The sequence below is a fragment of the Peromyscus californicus genome, unplaced genomic scaffold, assembly GCF_007827085.1.
Source record: "Peromyscus californicus insignis strain IS unplaced genomic scaffold, ASM782708v3 Scaffold_14__1_contigs__length_90479793_seg_2, whole genome shotgun sequence".
In the NCBI taxonomy this organism is placed as follows: domain Eukaryota; kingdom Metazoa; phylum Chordata; class Mammalia; order Rodentia; family Cricetidae; genus Peromyscus; species Peromyscus californicus.
Window position 1 is genome coordinate 77,112,644 of NW_026294436.1, and position 17,583 is coordinate 77,130,226.

The following is a 17,583-nucleotide window of genomic DNA, read 5'->3' on the forward strand; positions in this document are numbered from 1 at the left end:
TATTCATAATTTCAGCCACTTGACATTCCAGAAAAGGCAAACTAAAGAAAGCAAAGGAGATCACTGGTTGCCAAGGACTTGAGGAGAGGGATGGATGGGTACGGGAGTTACAGAAGTGGGGAAACTATTTTATGTGATGCTGTAATGGTAGATACATACCCACTTGTTAAAATTCTAGAACAATGTATATTATGGAATTTAGTTACTAGTATATCAATAGTAGGTCAGGGCTAAAACTCAGTGGTAGAGCACATACCTAACACACACGAGGTCCTGGCCACCATCCTCTGTGCTGTGGGGAGAAAAATCAATATTGGGTCATTAGTGATCACAAAAACACAACTCCAGTGCAAAATGTTAATAACCAGGGAACCAGTGTGGGCAGTAAGATTGCAAGTAGTAAAGGAAGGAATGTGGGACCTATCTGTATACACAATTTTTTTATAAACGTAAAACATCTGCAAAAGGTGAAAGATTTACATGATCTGAAGAGAAACCAGAGCATTAAAATACCTGTAAAGAAGAAAGTTTATAATGAGTGAGTGCAGTGATGTGTACATGTTAATCCCAGCACTAGAGACTAAGGCAAGAGGACTGTGGTGGTTTGAAAGAAAATGGCCCCCAAAGAGAGTGGCACTAGTGGGAGGTGTGGCCTTGTTGAAGTAGGTGTGGCCTTGTTGGAGGAAGTGTGTCACTGTGGGGGCAGGCTCTGAGGTCTCATATCTGAGTTCAACTCGTGTTGGCTGGGAAAGAGGTAGGACTCTCATCTTCCTGTCCAGCACCATGTCTGCCTGCATGCTGCTATGTCCCACCATGATGATAATGGGCTGAACTTCTGAGCTGTTTATAAGAGTTGCCATCGTCAGTGTGTCTCTTCATAGCAATAGAACCCTACAAGAAGGATCAAGACTCAGATGCCAGACTGAGATACATAGAGATTTCTAGGTCAGCCTGAGCTACACAGTGAAACTATCTCAAAAAACAAAGCAACACAAATGGAACAAAACAAAACAAAATAAAACAAGCCTATTATCTAAAAAAGAATCAATTTCACATTCCAATCCCCCAAAAATGTGCACATATGGTGCAAAAGGTAATTGTGAATATTTGATACAATAGAACAATAGTGCCTGTTATGTGCCAGGAGCTGTATAGGTGACGAAGATGATGATGATGATGATGATGATGATGATGATGATGATGATTACCACAAAGATGGCTCTGATAATCATGATAATGATGACCATAATGATGATGATGGTGATGATGATGATAACCATGATGACCAAAATGATGGTGATGGTGACGATGATGATAACCATGATGAGCAAAATGATGATGATGGTGATGACAATGATGATGGTGATGATTTCTAATGCTTAGTTGGAGATGATCTAGACATTGCCTTATCATGTCTGGGGCCTCTTGGACTTTAATTAGGAAAGTACTGTGACTGGCCATGGACTAGTAAATTGTCTATACCTCTGTTTCCTCTTCTGTAAAATGGAGTTAATGACTAGATTGTTGTGCAGATTTAGTACATTTCCAGGGTCACGTATGTAAGTGTGGTAGTTTGAATGTAATTGGTTCTCATAAGCCTATAGGGAGTGGCACTATTAGGAGGTGTGGCCTTATTGGGGGAAGCGTGTCACTTTGGGGTTGGGCTTGGAAGTCTCTTGCTCAAGCTTCTCTCAGTGTAATGCTAAGTCTATTTCCTGTTGCCTGCAAGATGTAGGACTCTCATGTCCTCTAGCACCATATCTGCCTGCACACTGCCATTCTCCCTGCCATGATGATAAAGGACTGAACCTCTAATCTGTAAGCCACCACCTCAATTAAATGTTTTCCTTTATAAGAGTTTCTGTGGTCATGGTGTCTCTTCACAGCAATAGAAACCTAACTAAGACAGAAGTTGGTACCAGGGACTGGGGGATTGCTGTGATAGACCTGACTATGTTTTTCTTTGGAGGAATTTGGACTTTGGTACTTTGGGTTAGGAAAGCAGTAGAATGCTTTAAGCACTGCTTGATGGGCCACACTAGTAGGAACATGGAAGACAATGGTGCTGATAATGATTTGAACTGTTGGTGCTAGCTCAAGAGGTTTCAGAGGAGAAGAATATTAATATGTTTCCTAGAGATCATTCTTGTGATATTTTGTCCAAGAATGTGACTACTTTTTGCTCTTGTCTGAAAAGTATGTCGGAGGCCAAAGTGAAGAGTTTTGTGTTAATTCTATTGTTGGAAGAATTCTTAAAACAGCCTAGTATAGACTCTGTTGTGTGTCTCTAGTGTTAACTCTAATGAAGATTTATAATAAAAAGGAGCAAGCTGAGCAAGGAAAAATATTTTAGGAGAAAAAGAGACCAGAAAGTGTAACAGAGCTAAATCCTGTGTTCAAGGAGATAAACAGATTAAGAAATGGAATAAAGGGAGTGGTGACCTCAGGACAAGCTCCCACCCAGCTAAGTTTCTAATTTGTGAAAAAGAATTAAAGAAAAGCTTAGAGCTGGATATGGTGGTACATGCCTTTAATACAAGCACTGGGAAGGCAGAGGCTGGTGGATCTCTGAGTTTGAGGCCAGTCTAGTCTACAGAGCAAGTTACAGAACAGCCAAGCTTAGGCAGCGAAGGAAACCATCAAAACCAGAAAGTTAGTGAAGACGTAATTGAACAAGGGGGTCACATTTCAGCTGCAGTAAGCAGCGGAACTTGGCAGCTTCAGCTACATGGTTCTGGAGTTAAGGATAGAAGAAAGGGGCTATGGAATTTGCCCCTGAGACTAAGGAAAGCCACTGAGGCCAGGCATGTGTCAGGGGTGTCCTTAAATGGAGGCCTAGAGAGGCCGTTGTGTGAAGCTGTGAAGTTGAAGCCTGGGTTGCCTTGGAGACCCCAAGATATTACAGATGCCAGAGTCATGGGATACCTGCCCAGGAGAGCTGCTAACAGGGAGTGGAAACAGACCAAGAGATAAAAGTACATCTGACATGGAGATGCAGAGTTTGGAGTTTGCCCAACTGGTTTTTGGTCTTGCTTTCATCCAGTATTTCCTCACTGTGCTCCCTTCCCTACATTTTGGTTAAGAGTTGCCATGGTGATGGCGTCTCTTTACAGCAATAGAAACCTTAACTAAGACAGTAAGTGTCTATGAAATATTAGCTACCCAAACAACAACTGCTTCAAGTCTATCTCATGGCCTTCGCACTCCATGGAACCCTGCTCAAACAACCCCTTAATTGTTTGTGCCTTTCCTTGTTTCACGTTGGCTCATAAGCCCTATTTCTTAATTCTGTCTTTGGCCTTCCTGTGTCCAGGGACCAGAGCACAGGGAGAAGCTGGTCAGATGACTTGGCAAAGCTCCAGGAAAAGAGCCTGGGAACAGCATTTCACTTGCAGGGAGATGTGTGGTACATAGAGCCTTGAGAGTGGGGAGAGGGCTTAGTCACAGGTGTCCACGTCGTGTTAATGCTGAGTGCTGGGCTTGCCTTCCTCCACATCGTGTTCCTTTATTACTGGCTCTCTGAAGCTTCAATATTTTCTTGTTTCTTGAATCATGCTAGCACTTTGGTACATTCTCTCTAATGCACTTTCCTCTCCTTCTGGGGTTTCCTTTCCAGACTATCCAGCAATGAGTATTAGCAGGATGATCAATGATCATCTAGTGGCTGTAGCTTTCTAGCTTAATGCTTGAACTTGAATTTAAAAGTATCTTTCTGATAGGTTGACCCCCAACTTAATTAAAAAGAAACTTATCTGTAGTATAACTTAAGAATTTTAGATTTCAAACACCTTTAATAAAAGGGACAGAACTGTCATTTCTTCTAATCTCTGAACATGGCGGTCTTTGCACCCCAGTCATCTCTGTGGCTTTCTGCCATTCCCAAGATCAAGTCAAAAATCTTCCCACTTAGTTTGTACCACCCATGAGTTGTGCTGTGGATCAGTTACCTATTGAGAGCTGATTTAGGTCACCTCAAGACCTAGGAAGTCTACACTCCCCTCTGTAGGGAGCCTCTTTTACATTAGTGCCCCAACTTTGGGTGCTGGATTTAGTGGGCTACCTCTGTAGTAACTCAGATGGGAACACCTGTTCTTTGTTAAGCTCCTTTACCAACAGATATTCAATCCTAGAGAATTTCCCCATATAATCAATGAGCTGGTTCTGGGAGGGTTTATGTTGCGTCAGTACAGTGGCTTCATGCTGAGCGGCAGGTATCCCTTTTTTGAGCTGCTCTTTGGCTACTCCATCACTGAGGCTCCTTACTGGCTCTGCCATATGAATCTCCAATTGCACATTACATCCCAGTTTTCCTCTGTCCTCCTTGAGTGTTAGCCTTAGGCTGTGACAACCAGGCCTTGCCATCAGCCAGCGGATCCCAAGTACAATGAACAGTTACAGTAACTTCTCTACAGGAAAGTATGGCACAGCTGTTCAGACGATGTGGGTTTCACTGCTGTTATATCACAGGGTTGTCTTGACCTAGCCTCTGCCATTCTGAGCTTCACCTCCTGTGACTCTTCGGATCTAGAATGTTCTCCAAGGCCTCTTGTGTTGGAGACCTGGTCTCAAGTCAGTGGTGCTTTTTGGAAGTGGTGGAACCTTAAGGGTGGGGTTCCGTGGAAGGAAGCCAGGATGGAAGGATGTTTGGAGGATTCCTTCCCTGGGGAAACAGAAACAACAGCTCCCTCTCCTGATAAGGTCAACCAAAGCACCCTGCCACTAATGTTTACCCAGGAGAACCAATGGGGTTGTTGGGTTTACATACAGATTACGGTTCAGGGATTACTGGCAGGATCCTGGTTTAATGGGAAGTCTTCACACAGTGTGGACCATGGCTTCCCCATAGCCACAGGCCCTTTTCAGTTAACCTCCCCCAGCAAGTATTCTCCAACACCTTTGGAATCCCTGAGCTCACATGAAATTAGGGCAGAATTACATACAAATGGCTTGGAGGCATGGATGGAACATCAGGCGAGGGTCCAAGGATCCTTTCTACCTCCTTCTTCTGTGAGGTAATATCAACAGTTGATAACCTAATGTGATGGTCTTTTGAAAGCAGGTACAGCTGATCTGATCTTGCTTGGAGGATAATGAATACACTACAAGACCTCTGAAATCTCTTAAAGGAGGTACTGGGACCCTGACCTCTTTCTGCTTCTCTTTTTGCCTCTTAGCTGTCCTGAAGTGAGCAATTGCTGCTACCACATGCTCCTTCTGTGAGGAGCTGCTGCTTTGCCATAAACCCAGAAGCAATGGAGTCATCCAGTATGTATCAGTCACTTTTCTGTTGCTGTGACAAAACACTACGAACAAAAGCAGATTATGGAAGAAAGACCTTCTTTTGGCTTAGGGCTCCAAAGGCCTAAGAGTCCACCATGGTGGGGAGATGTGGTGGCAAGTGGCAGGTTTGGCTGGAGGAGCAGGAAGCTGAGAGATGACATCTTCAGCTACAAAGCAGAGAGAGAGAGAGAACTGGGGGTGGGGAGAGGCTGCAAATACTTAAAATCCACCCCCAATACTGCAGTTCCCTCAGTGCTGCTCTTTCCTGTAACCTCCCCAAACAACACTGCCCACTGAGAGCCAAGTGTTCAAGTGCATGAACCGATGGGAGACGGTTCTCATTCAAACACTGCACACCCTCAGAGACCGTTCTCATTCAAACACTGCACACCCTCAGATAGAGACCGTTCTCATTCAAACACTGCACACCCTCAGACAGAGACAGTTCTCATTCAAACACTGCACACCCTCAGACAGAGACCCCAGGACCTTCCTTCTTCCAGTTCATCTGTTATTTGTCACAGCAGTAGGAAGCTGTCACCCCTCTGCTGCTCCGGTCCCTCCTCTGCTGCCAGCACACCATGTCCTCATGACTGTATTTTCAAAGCACATCAATACTCCATCTTCCAACGCTTCTCCTGCCTTCTCAACAGGCCAGAGTATATTTTTTAAAGGAAAAATTATTTTCTATAGATGTAAAATAAACAGAGGTCAAATATTTACTTAATTCATTAGTTCATGAGGGTACTAGTAAGATATAATACAATTGGTTAAAAGGAAAATCCAAAGAGCAGACACATATACACCTCATTAGGAATACTTACACAAGTACACTTTAAAAAAAAACCCTGAAAAACTGGCTTCATCACTGGAGAAAGGAAATGGGTTGAAACTTGTCTCAGTCAGTGTTACTATTATTGTGATGAAACACATGACCAAAGCAAGTTGTGGAGGAAAGGGTTTATTTGGCTTACACTTCCATATCATAGTCCATCACTGAAGGAAGTCAGGACAGGAACTCAAACAAGACAGGAACCTGGAGGTAGGAGCTGATGCAGAGGCCATGGAGGGGAGCTACTTACTCAGTCTGTTTTATTTTTTTTTAAATTTTATTTTTATTTTATATAGGTTTGTGTTTTGCCATGGGTTTCGGGTTCCCTGGAACCGGAGTTACAGACAGTTGTGAGCCGACATGTGAGTGATAAGAATTGAACCCTGGCCGGGCGGTGGTGGCGCACGCCTTTAATCCCAGCACTCGGGAGGCAGAGCCAGGCGGATCTCTGTGAGTTCGAGGCCAGCCTGGACTACCAAGTGAGTTCCAGGAAAGGCGCAAAGCTACACAGAGAAACCCTGTCTCGAAAAAACAAAAAAAAAAAAAAAAAAAAAAGAATTGAACCCTGGTCCTCTGAAAGAGAAATCAGTGCTCTTAAATGCTGAGCCATCTTTCCAGTCCCTCAATCTTCTTTTTTACAGAACCCAGGACCACCAGCCCAGAGATGACATCACCCACAATGGACTGGTTTCTCCAACATCAGTCAGTTATTAAGAAAATGCTCTACAGGTTTGCCTACAGCCTAATTTTATGGAAACATTTTCTTTTTTTTTTTTTTTTTTTTTTTTTTTTTTTTTTTTTTTTTTTGGTTTTTCGAGACAGGGTTTCTCTGTGTAGTTTTGCGCCTTTCCTGGAACTCACTTGGTAGTCCAGGCTGGCCTCGAACTCACAGAGATCCGCCTGGCTCTGCCTCCCGAGTGCTGGGATTAAAGGCGTGCGCCACCACCGCCCGGCGGAAACATTTTCTTAATTGGGATTCTCTCCTCTCAGATGACTAGCCCATGCCAAGTTGACATAAAAATTAGCCAACACAGTCACTATACCTCTGGGTATGAGCAACTTCCATTTTTACTAGTTGCCTACAACTTACAGGATTGTGTCTCAGAGGCCACGGCACACACGAAGATCCCATAGCACCAGATGTTTGCAAGCTTGTGTTAGGCACCTGGAAGACATCCTCTGGCCAGTTCAAATGTACTTTTTCCTATCCTCTGTTCCTCTAGATCTCTTTTAACTTGGTTTATTCATCCTGGTTCCCAGTAGTTAACTTTTACTTTTTATCTCTTACTTCGAGGTTCCAACTGTCTCTAATAACCCATCATCAATTTATCTAGAACACACACCAATTTAAACTATGATTAAAAAAAATTGATTTATTATATCTTGTGCTGGATAGTTTTATGTCAACTTGACACAAGCTATCGTCATCTGAGAGGAGGGAACCTCAGTTGAGAAAATGCCTCTATAAAATCAGGCTCTAGGCAAGCCTGTAGGGCATTTTCTTAATTAGTGATTGATGGGGAGGGGTCAGCACATTGTGGGTGGTACATCTCTGGGCTGGTGGTCCCAGGTTCTATAGGAAAGCAGGCTGAGCAAGCCATGAGGAGCAAGCCAGTAAGCACCTCTCATGGCCTCTGCATCAGCTCCTGCCTCCAGGTTCCTGTCCTGACTTCCTTCAGTGATGAACAGCAATATTGAGAAGTAAGCCTAATAAACCCTTTCCTCTCCAACTTTTAGTCATGGTATTTCATTACAGCAATAGGAACCCTGACTAAGACATCCCCTTTGAATAAAGCCAGAAAAGCATACTCTGTGGTTAGGCCTCTGGTACCCCCATCTTTCTGTTTATCAGGGCTGGGGAACTTGCACTAACTTCAGCTGTACAGTTTTTCAAATGGTTTTTTTATACCATATTTTAGGCTTCAGTTTCCTTTTATTATGATGGAAAGTTGAGCTGTTTGTGTGTTCTCCTTAACAGTGGAGAGGAAGGCCCCAGGAGCTCTGAGAGTCCACGGCCTTGGCTACTCGCCACATCGCTCTCTACCAGCTTCCCCACGTGGAGCTCCTCCGCTTTTCTCCTTGTTCTGAGAATACGGTTTTGGCGCTGCCAGCAGCTCACGAGTCTCAGGTCTCGCGGGTTGGTACTCCTTTATGACTTCTCTTTTGTTTCTGCACTTGTCCTTCCAAGGAGGGATGGTTCAGCGGGTCTGCGTGCTCTAACTGCTTCGTCTGGAGCACTCCAAGGCCTGTGCTGCCGCAGCCCAGCATTTCTTCACACAGGTAGATGGATTGAGGCTCTTGATCATTTCTTCCTAAAAGGTGAGTTTACTAAGTGAGCTGATGGACAGAGGGCTTTGAAGGTGGGAACAGTATTGGCCAGGAAGCCTGGCTGTAGTGAGCAAATGAACCAGCATCGAAGAGCAGAGGTCAGCAGACCTCTCAGGCTGTTCAGAGAAATCTTGTGACAATGTGTGATGTGGACACACCTAAGCAGGTTCACGGATTGTGTGTCCAAAGTAGAATTGTTATTCAGTTCTGAATCTTTCTCAATGCTAGACACAGAGGAGGAAGGCCTCTTCTGTCCCGGATTCTCTGCGCCAGATGGACAATCCTCTGCGTGGTTCAGGGTATAAAAACTGCTGCTTATGAGACTGTGGAGGACCCAGGACCCTTGGTCTGGGGAGGAGGGAGGAAAGGACCTGCCTGGGGGAAGCCACACTGGACAGAGAGCAAGGTAAAGAGGGTCTGTTTGGCTTTACGAGGAGAGAGTGCATTTTCATGTCCAAGGGAAGCTTCTCGTTCACACATTTTCTTTCTCTTTTGTGCTGGGTCTCCTCCTACAGAGCCTTCTTTCTCCTTTTGCTGGGTGTGGTATGAAAGCCCCGAGACCACCAGGCAAAGGGCCCAGTTCTTTTAGCTCTTGTCCTCCAGGGCAGAACACTGTGGAGGGAGGGAGGGAGGGAGGGAGGGAGGGAGGGAGGGAGGGAGGGAGAGAGAGAGAGAGAGAGAGAGAGAGAGAGAGAGAGAGAGAGAGAGAGAGAGGCAAAAAAGCCCACCCCCAGTGGCACACCTCCTCCAACAAGGCCATACCTCCTAGTCCTTTTCAAACAGTTCCACTAATTGGGGATAAAGTATTCAAACATATGACCCTATGGGACCATTCTCATTCAAACTAGCACACTATGTAAACGCATATATGTTCCTAAATATAGCCTATTTAGTCTGTAAAGTGCTGCCTGTGTGTTTGTGTTTAGGACTGACTGGCACTGCACAGCCAATTGTACTCTTCTTGGCTGAAGACCGCCCCTTCATTTCCCAGCTTTCCTTGATTGCCTGTAGTTCCTGGAGCCCAGTCCCAATGGATACATTTACAAAACACTTGTGCACCAAAGGCTCAGGAAACACTGTGGAAGAGGGGGAGGGAAGATCAGAAGAGCTGGAAGATCAGGGACTTTGCTGTGAGATTTTTTTTTCTTTTCGAGACAGGGTTTCTCTGTGTAGTTTTGGTTCCTGTCCTGGACCTCGCTCTGTAGACCAGGCTGGCCTTGAACTCATAGAGATCCGCCTGGCTCTGCCTCTTGAGTGCTGGGATTAATGGCATGCACCACCATGGCCTGGCTTGAAATTTTGAAACATCAGAAGCTACACCCATAAAGTCTCACCAACACGACTGCGCAAATGTGAGCTGAACAAGGGTGACATCAATGAACATATCACACCTGGCAAAGAAAAGCCCATGAGGCCTCAGCTTGGATATCTGTCACCTCTAGGTGCAGACTCCAGGGCCTCTGAAGCTGGTAGGAACCTGGCCAGGCAACAAAGCTTGTTGGTACCAGCAACAGTTCCCAACGTGGGAAAAGGGAAGTGGATGTAACTGGAGGCTGACAATATACCATTGATGACTCTGTCCTGCATCACCGCAGGAGCAGAGCAGGGCTGCAGCCGACTTCAGGTACAACACCCACCTCTGAGACTTGGTGGATTCATACATTAGCCATCCTGGATGCTTCTCCATTAAAAAAAAAAGAAAGCTTTCTCTTTTTACTATTATTTTCCAGTATTGTTACTTATTCATTGAAATAGTCTGAGACAGGACCATGATCTACAGCTGCTATGAACTCACTGTGTGGCTCAGGTTGGCCTAGAACTCACAGATCCCCCTGCCTCCTAAGGGCTGAGATTCTAGGTGTTCACAATCACACCTACGTTAATTAAAAACATGTTTTTATTATTACTTCCCTTTTTATTTTATTTGCCTGCATGTATGTCTGTGCACCTTGTGAGTGCCTGGTGTCCTTGGAAGCCAGAGGAGGGCACCAGCTCCGCCGGGACTGGACTTACAATGGTTGTGAGCAGCTGTTTGCAAGTCGGGAGTCCGACCCAGATGCTATGCTTGAGAAGCCAGTGCTCTTAACCTCTGAGCCATCTCTCCAAGTCTATGTTTCATTTTTGTTTTCTTACTTTTATCTAATTGTATGTTTGTATTTTCATTTACTTGAAATCAGACTTCTAATTTCTTATAGTTTTCTTTCTCATATTCTTCCTCCATTTTCTTTTTTAAAAATTATGGTTCTTAAAAAATTTTATGTGCATTGGTGTTTTTGTTTGAATGTATATCTGTGTGAGGATGTCAGATATTGGAGTTACAGACAGTTGTTAGCTGCCATGTGGATGCTGGGAATTGAATTTGGGTCCTCTGGAAGAGCAATCAGTGCTCTTAACTGCTGAGACATCTCTCCAGCCCCCTTTTCCTTTACTTTATTCTTTTTTGTATTTTTGTGGTGTGTGTGTGTGTGTGTGTGTGTGTGTGTGTGTATGTGTGTGTGTGTGCATGTGTGTGTGTATGTGTGTGTGCATGTGTGTGTGTATGTGTGTGTATATGCATGTATATGTATGTGTGTGTATGTACATGTGTGTATGTGTGTGTACATATGCATGTGTGTGTGCATGTGTGTGTGCATGTGTATATGTGTGTGTGCATGTGTGTATGTGTGTGTATGTGCATGTGTGTATGTGTGTGTGCATGTGTGCATGTGTGTATGTGTGTGTATGTGTATGTGTGTGTATGTGTATGTGCATGTGTATGTGTGTGTATGTGTGTGTGCATGTGTGCATGTGTGTGTGTATGTGTGTATGTGTGTGTATGTGTGTGTGTATGTGTGTGTGTGTATGTGTATGTGTGTGTATGTGTATGTGTGTGTATGTGTATGTGTGCATGTGTGTATGTGTGTGTATGTGTATGTGGGTGTATGTGTGTACCTCCATGCCATGGAGGATTTATGGAGGGCAGAGGACAACCTCATGTGTCAGTTCTCATTTCTCATCTTTTTTGAGATTCTCTCTCTCTCTCTCTCTGCCACTGCATATGTTAGAGGGCTGGCCTATGTATGGGTTTCTGGGGATTCACCTGTATCCACCTTTGCTTTGCCCACGGAGTTATTTTCGCAGATCCACCTTTCTTCCCCCACACCTTTTCCCCTTTATTTACTTTACTCCTTTTATTTTTGAACAGGTCTCACTGTGTAGCTCTGGCTATTCTGAACTCTCTATGTACACGAGGCTGGCCTTGAACTCAGAGACTCGCCTGCCTCTTTCTCCTGAGTGCTGGGATTAAAGGCACCCACCACCATGCCTGACTTATTCTATTAGGAGTACTTTTTTATCCTTATCGATCTAAAGATCACAGTTTATTCTCCTTTTTTTTTGCCTTTTTCTTTTCTGCGGTTATTAATGATATAGAAGTTACCTTTTCCTGGATTTTGTTGTCTAGATCTGGTTTGTTTTGATGCTGTTGCTGTTATGGAAATTTGTTTTCTTTTTTCCAAGTGATACTGGGGATTGAGACCTCCAGAGAAAGGTTTTCATCCTACCCAATACACAAACTGCAACATAGAAACACAAGAAACAGGAAAAGGTAAAAACACAGCAACACAAAACACAACTGCACAAGCTCACAGCTCTGCAGTAACCCAACTCAAAGACAGTGGGATGATGGAAATGCCAGCAACTGATGTGTGTAGTGGGTAGCCATTCCAGCTTTGATCTGGAAGTTCCAACCCCCATTGAGACCTCGGCAACTGTCACGCCTACAAGGCGGGGTCAAGGGAGGCGCCGGGGGACCAAAGATCTGGATCGGCGGGCGCTCTCTCTGTTGCGGGACCCTGGACTGGAGAGGTGGACCGAGCAGAGCTCCAGAGAACACCGCTGGACTGTGATACACCTTCCCCAGACTCCGCGACCTACCTATTCCTTAATTTGTAAGTTACGCCATTAAATAAATCTCCTTTTAACTACGTGGAGTGGCCTTAATAATTTCACCAATAGATGTGCAAGTGTAAAGCCTTGTTTTAGAAGATGTATGACCCCAAACATCTAAGTATTTAGATAAACACATGAAATCAAGTGAAGATATGACAGGAAATTTAGCAACTCAGATAAGAAATTCTACAGAGGGGTAAAATCATGAAAAATGAGAAATTTTGAAAACAGAGTGCTCAATAAATAAAATGAAGAAACCCAATGGAAACATTACCAATAGAACAGAGAAGATAAAAGAAAGAATGCTAGGGATTGAAATGGGTTATTAGAATCAGATACCAATAATTGAAAAGCTAATCCTGACTGCGACATGCAAGACCCTAGGACACGATTAAGAGATGAAACCTGGTGCACACCTTTAATCCCAGCACTCAGGAGGCAGGGGCAGGTGGATCTCTGTGAGTTCGAGGCCAGCCTGGTCTACAGAGTGAGTTCCAGGACAGTCAGAACTGAGAAACCTTGTCTTCGAACAAACAAACGAACAAACAAACAAAGAGATGGAATCCACAAGTCTGTAAAAGAAGGGGCATGAGATACAAACTAAAGGGACTGGAAACCTATTTACTGTAATCTTAGCAGAAACATTCTAAAATCTTGGGACACATGCAGACTTCCAAATAAAAGAGGCGTGTAGAATCTCTAATACAGGGGGCCAGAAAAGAACCTCTCTGTGCTGTACTTAAAATGACCAGAGTGCAGAACAAAGGCAGAATATGGAAAGCTTCAAGACACAGGTGCCAAGGCCAGCGCTGCAGTAACAACAGGCCTCCTGTCAGAAACTCTAAAGGTAGGAGAGCAGAGACTGAGGAAGTTCAAATCCTGATGGAAAGTAACTGCTAACCAAGATGACTCCATCCACTAATGTTACCTTTCCTTTAACATCAACGGGTAGGACCAACAAGACAGTTCAGTGGGTAATGCACTTACTGCACAGGGCTGATAGCATGAATTCAGTCCCTGAATCCTGTAAAGGTGGAAAGAGGGAAGGACTCTATAGAGATGTCCTGTGACCTCCACATAGGCACCTTAGCATAAGTATGCTCACAGACACATCAGATATACACAGCTATTACACAGATATTAAACTAGAAATAAAGACCTTCCAGATAAGCATAAGCTAAAGCAATTCATGACTTAAATATTGCTAAAGCAATAATGCCTACCACGACAGTGCCAAAGATGTTTACAGGAGTATTACACACAGAAGGGGAAGAAAGGTGTACACAAAGACAGCAGCTTAGGATGGAATAAATCTCAGTAGAAGGATTGATAAAAACACGAGGTCAGAATCACATATTATTAACAGTAAATCAGCAAGTCTCTACGATGAATAAGAGAGAGATTAACACATACCTCTAATAGTAACGATAAATACAAACGACTTTATTTGTAAGTCATAGAATGCGACCCTCTGGCTCTACCAGAAGACACTGCTGATTTGCTGCTTTTCTATAACAGACCTTCCAGCACCTGAGCCTTTTAACAACCAAATGCAATGTCTCTCAAATCTTTTAGGATGCAGAGAGGGGCAGGGTAGCATGTTATGGAGCATGAACTTCACACAAGTGGGGAGAGCGGGCTTGGGTTTGCAGTGGCGTCCCAGGAGTCTGCCCCAGCCGCTGGCTTCTAGTTCCTGGGCAGAATAACTATTCTCCTAAGAAGTGGCATCTCCTAGGGTAGAAGCAGGGCCGGCTTTCAGTGGAGAGAGCAAGCTGAACTGTAGTTTACTTACAAAGAGAGAAAGACAGAATAGCAAAGAAGGAAAGTAGCTGAATGCAGAGAAGTGAGACCAGAGCATTCATTAAATGTGTGCTGAGTTTTCCTGAGAGTAGGTGTCATCATGCATCTCTACTTCCTTAAAATCCACTGTGTTTGGTACAAACCAGACTCGGCATATATAGTTTTGAAAATAAAATGTAACCCTTGTAAGTAGCTTTAAATTATTTTCCAAAGGGCAAGCAGTGTGGTTGGGGGTGGAGGTGGTGTGGTGTGGTTGGAGTAGGGGTGAGAAGGTCTCAGATGTCAGTCTTCAGGCACTGTCTACCTTGTTTTTTTCTGAATCAGGGCCTCTGACTGCTCTGAAGCTTGCCTGGACGGTGAGGCAAAATCCCAAAGAGCTGCCAGTCACTGTCTTTCCAGTGTTAGGACCGTGTGTGTGTGTGTGTGTGTGTGTGTGTGTGTGTGTGTGTGTGTGTGTGTACATGAATGCAGGTGCCCTCAAAGGCCAGAGGCATTGAATCCCCCAGGTTGGAACTAGAAGTGGCTGTGAGCTGCCCCACATAGGTTCTGGGAATTGAGCTCTGGACCTTTGCAAGAGTAGTATAAGCTCTTACAGCTACTTTCTCTAGTTCCACACCCTGCTCTATAGTACTCAGGTCCTTGTGCTTGAAAGGCAACTATTTTAACTGACTGAGCTATGGTCTTTGCCTTCTCTTTTTCCTTTTGATCAGAGGAAATGAGAGATGGATAATTGCTCTGGGCACTTGGAAGGGTATAACCCAATTTTATGGAAACTTTAAAATAACTATTGGATTAGTCACAGTGGGGCAAAATGGTCACATCAGTATATCCTTCCTCCCCCATCAGGTACACTGAGGCAGCCCTGACCCAGCACTGAGGGTGAGCAGAGTATAAGAGGGTTCCCTGTGAGTGTAACTGCTGGGTACTCTGCTCATTAGCTCACTAGAAACTGGGGTGTGTGTGTGTGTGTTTGTGTGTGTGTGTGTGTGTGTGTATGTGTGTGTGTATGTGTGTGTCTATGTGTGTGTGTGTGTATGTGTGTGTCTATGTGTGTGTGTGTGTGTGTGTATGTGTGTGTCTATGTGTGAGTGTGTGTGTGTGTTTCAAGACAAGGTTTCTTGTGTCCAGGCTGACTTCAAATTTGCTGTGTGGTTCTATGAAGGATGCGGTGCACAGGGAGCAAGAGCAGCTTCCTTCAAGTAGGGAAGAATGAGACTATTCCTCCAGGCAAATGAGCCAAGGGCCAGCTAGACACACAGAACACTTGGGGTGTGCTTTGAAAGACCCAGAGAACCATCACAATGTGGTTAAAGATTGTCAACTTTTTAGTGTAGTTTTTGTGTGCCATGAAAATTAGTCTCTAAGAAGGTGCATACAAACAGTCTGCATTGAGAAAACACAGAAATGGTGCATTTAAAATGGGAAGCTTATCTCTGAGCTCTTTTTGTTCAACAGTTAAGTCTACCAAGGCTCTCATCCCAAACAAATGCCATCTGTTTCTTTTTATCTAAGCCACAAAACATGAGAGAAATTTTATGGTCTCTTTATGATAGGTACCCCCCATTGTTTTCTCTTCCACAAACAGGTGCATGAGGTTGATTGAAGGGTCTTTATATTATCATGTAAAGTTGCCCTTTGTGAATTTTCCACCATAAATAGCACAGCTGTAAGGTCTTGCTTTATTCAAATGAACCTAATCAAACGAAGTGGGTAGCCATCAAGCCCAAGTTCATTCTTTGGGTACCGTGGCTACCTCATTTGTAATAGGACAGAGGACCACTAGACGGAGCTAGTGTTTAAGAAATCACAGCTCAAACCTGGGGGCTGATGTTATCCAATGTGAGAAATCCAGCATTATCTTCAAGTCACAGCTTATGCCAGTCTTGCCCAGCCATCTTCTGCTGGCAGGAGCCATTGCTTGGGCTGTGTCCTTGCAAGTAGATGAAAGGTGACATTTATAATGGCCTGATTCATCTAGTCACTCTGACAAAGACATTTGACTTGGCACTTAAATCTTTCCCCCAGATTTATTTTACAAGTATGAATTTTGCCTGCATGTCTGTATGTGTGCCATATCTGTGCCTGGTGCCTGATGGGGTCAAAGGCATCAGATGCCCTGGAAATGGAGTTCCAGATGGTTTTGAATTACTGTGAACTAAACCCAAGTCTTCTGCAAAAGCAGCCAGTGTTCTTAACTGCTGAGCCCCCTCTGCAGGCCCCAGCACAGAACTTTAAAAGGCAGTATCCTGCCTTCTGTCTAATTCCTCCAGTGCTCCACAACTCAGAGAGTGCTTGGACAGAATTAGCTTTTGAGATTAAGAATCTGAGACAGGGTGTCTTTGCAGCTCATTAAGATGTTTCAGGATGGTGAACCTAGGCATTAGAGGTCCCAGGGTCGGTTTTGTTCTTGCATTTTATGTTGGATCTTTTTTTGTTTGTTTTTCAAGACAAGGTTTCTCTATATAGCTTTGCACCTTTCCTGGATCTCGCTCTGTAGACCAGACTGGCCTCGAACTCACAAAGATCCGCCTGCTTTTGCCTCCAGAGTGCTGGGATTAAAGGCGTGTGCCACCACCTCCCGGCTTATGTTGGATCTTTGTCCAATCTGAAACTAACCAATTAACAAGCAAGCCATCCTTCTGTGGGCACAGTCACAGTGCCCTGCCTCACTCACAGCACAAAGACAGATGCAGTATGTACAGTTGGAACACCCTTCTTTTCAGGGAACAAAAGGTCTGAGCAGTTTCTACCTGGGGTCTGCCCTGTGGATGCTCCTCCAAGTCACGGTTATGGCTGTTTAATCAAAGCCTGATGTACTTTGGGAAACCTTCAGAGGCAGCCCACCTCTTTGAAGCTGGACAGCCCGCTTGTTCCTATTTTTAACCTCATACACAATCTTAAGAGGTTGTGTTTTAGCTGGAAACCACAATGTGCTAACTCATGTTTTGTTGTTCTTTTCTTTGGTAAAATGCTTGTTCTGTAAGAGCGGACAACCACCAGGTGGAAAGGGCCATTTATCAATTGAGGAGGCTGCACCCCGAAAGGGCTTCTGGGAGCTGAATCTGTCAGTCATCCTGCAAGTTGGCCCCCTTAGACGCTTGGTTGATTGCTGGGGAAGCTGGATAGGCAGGCTAAGAAAACTTGTAGAACGCAGGACGCTGTTTGCAGAGCCTAGAGATCCTGACTCCGGTCCGAAGCAGCGCAAAGGAAGAGTCTCACCCTCGTGTCCCTGAGACTCCTTGTAACCTTTTCAGGGGTGACTTCACCAAGAAAGCTGCTCAACTTGCTTAGCACCCAGCCCCAGGCGCACTCTGGACACACTTCTCGCTGCGCCCAGAGGGTGCCGCTGCAGTCCCAGCCTTGCCCCGCGGCTCCCGGCTGCGACTGGGTCCCCGCGGGATGCGCGCTCGGTA

At 44.6% G+C, this 17,583-nt stretch overlaps 1 protein-coding gene across 1 annotated transcript in view; it reads right to left on the reverse strand.

Annotated features, from left to right (window-relative positions):
- The window catches only part of LOC128109348 (ESX-1 secretion-associated protein EspK-like), a 71,684-nt gene that overhangs the window by 53,932 nt on the left and 169 nt on the right, over positions 1-17,583 (reverse strand). Inside the window, exons 2-3 of the mRNA XM_052736538.1 lie at positions 1,209-1,378; positions 481-485 (exon numbers count right to left, since the gene is read on the reverse strand). Coding sequence (XP_052592498.1) covers positions 481-485; positions 1,209-1,378 — 175 coding nt within the window. The remainder of the gene's footprint in view (positions 1-480; positions 486-1,208; positions 1,379-17,583) is intronic.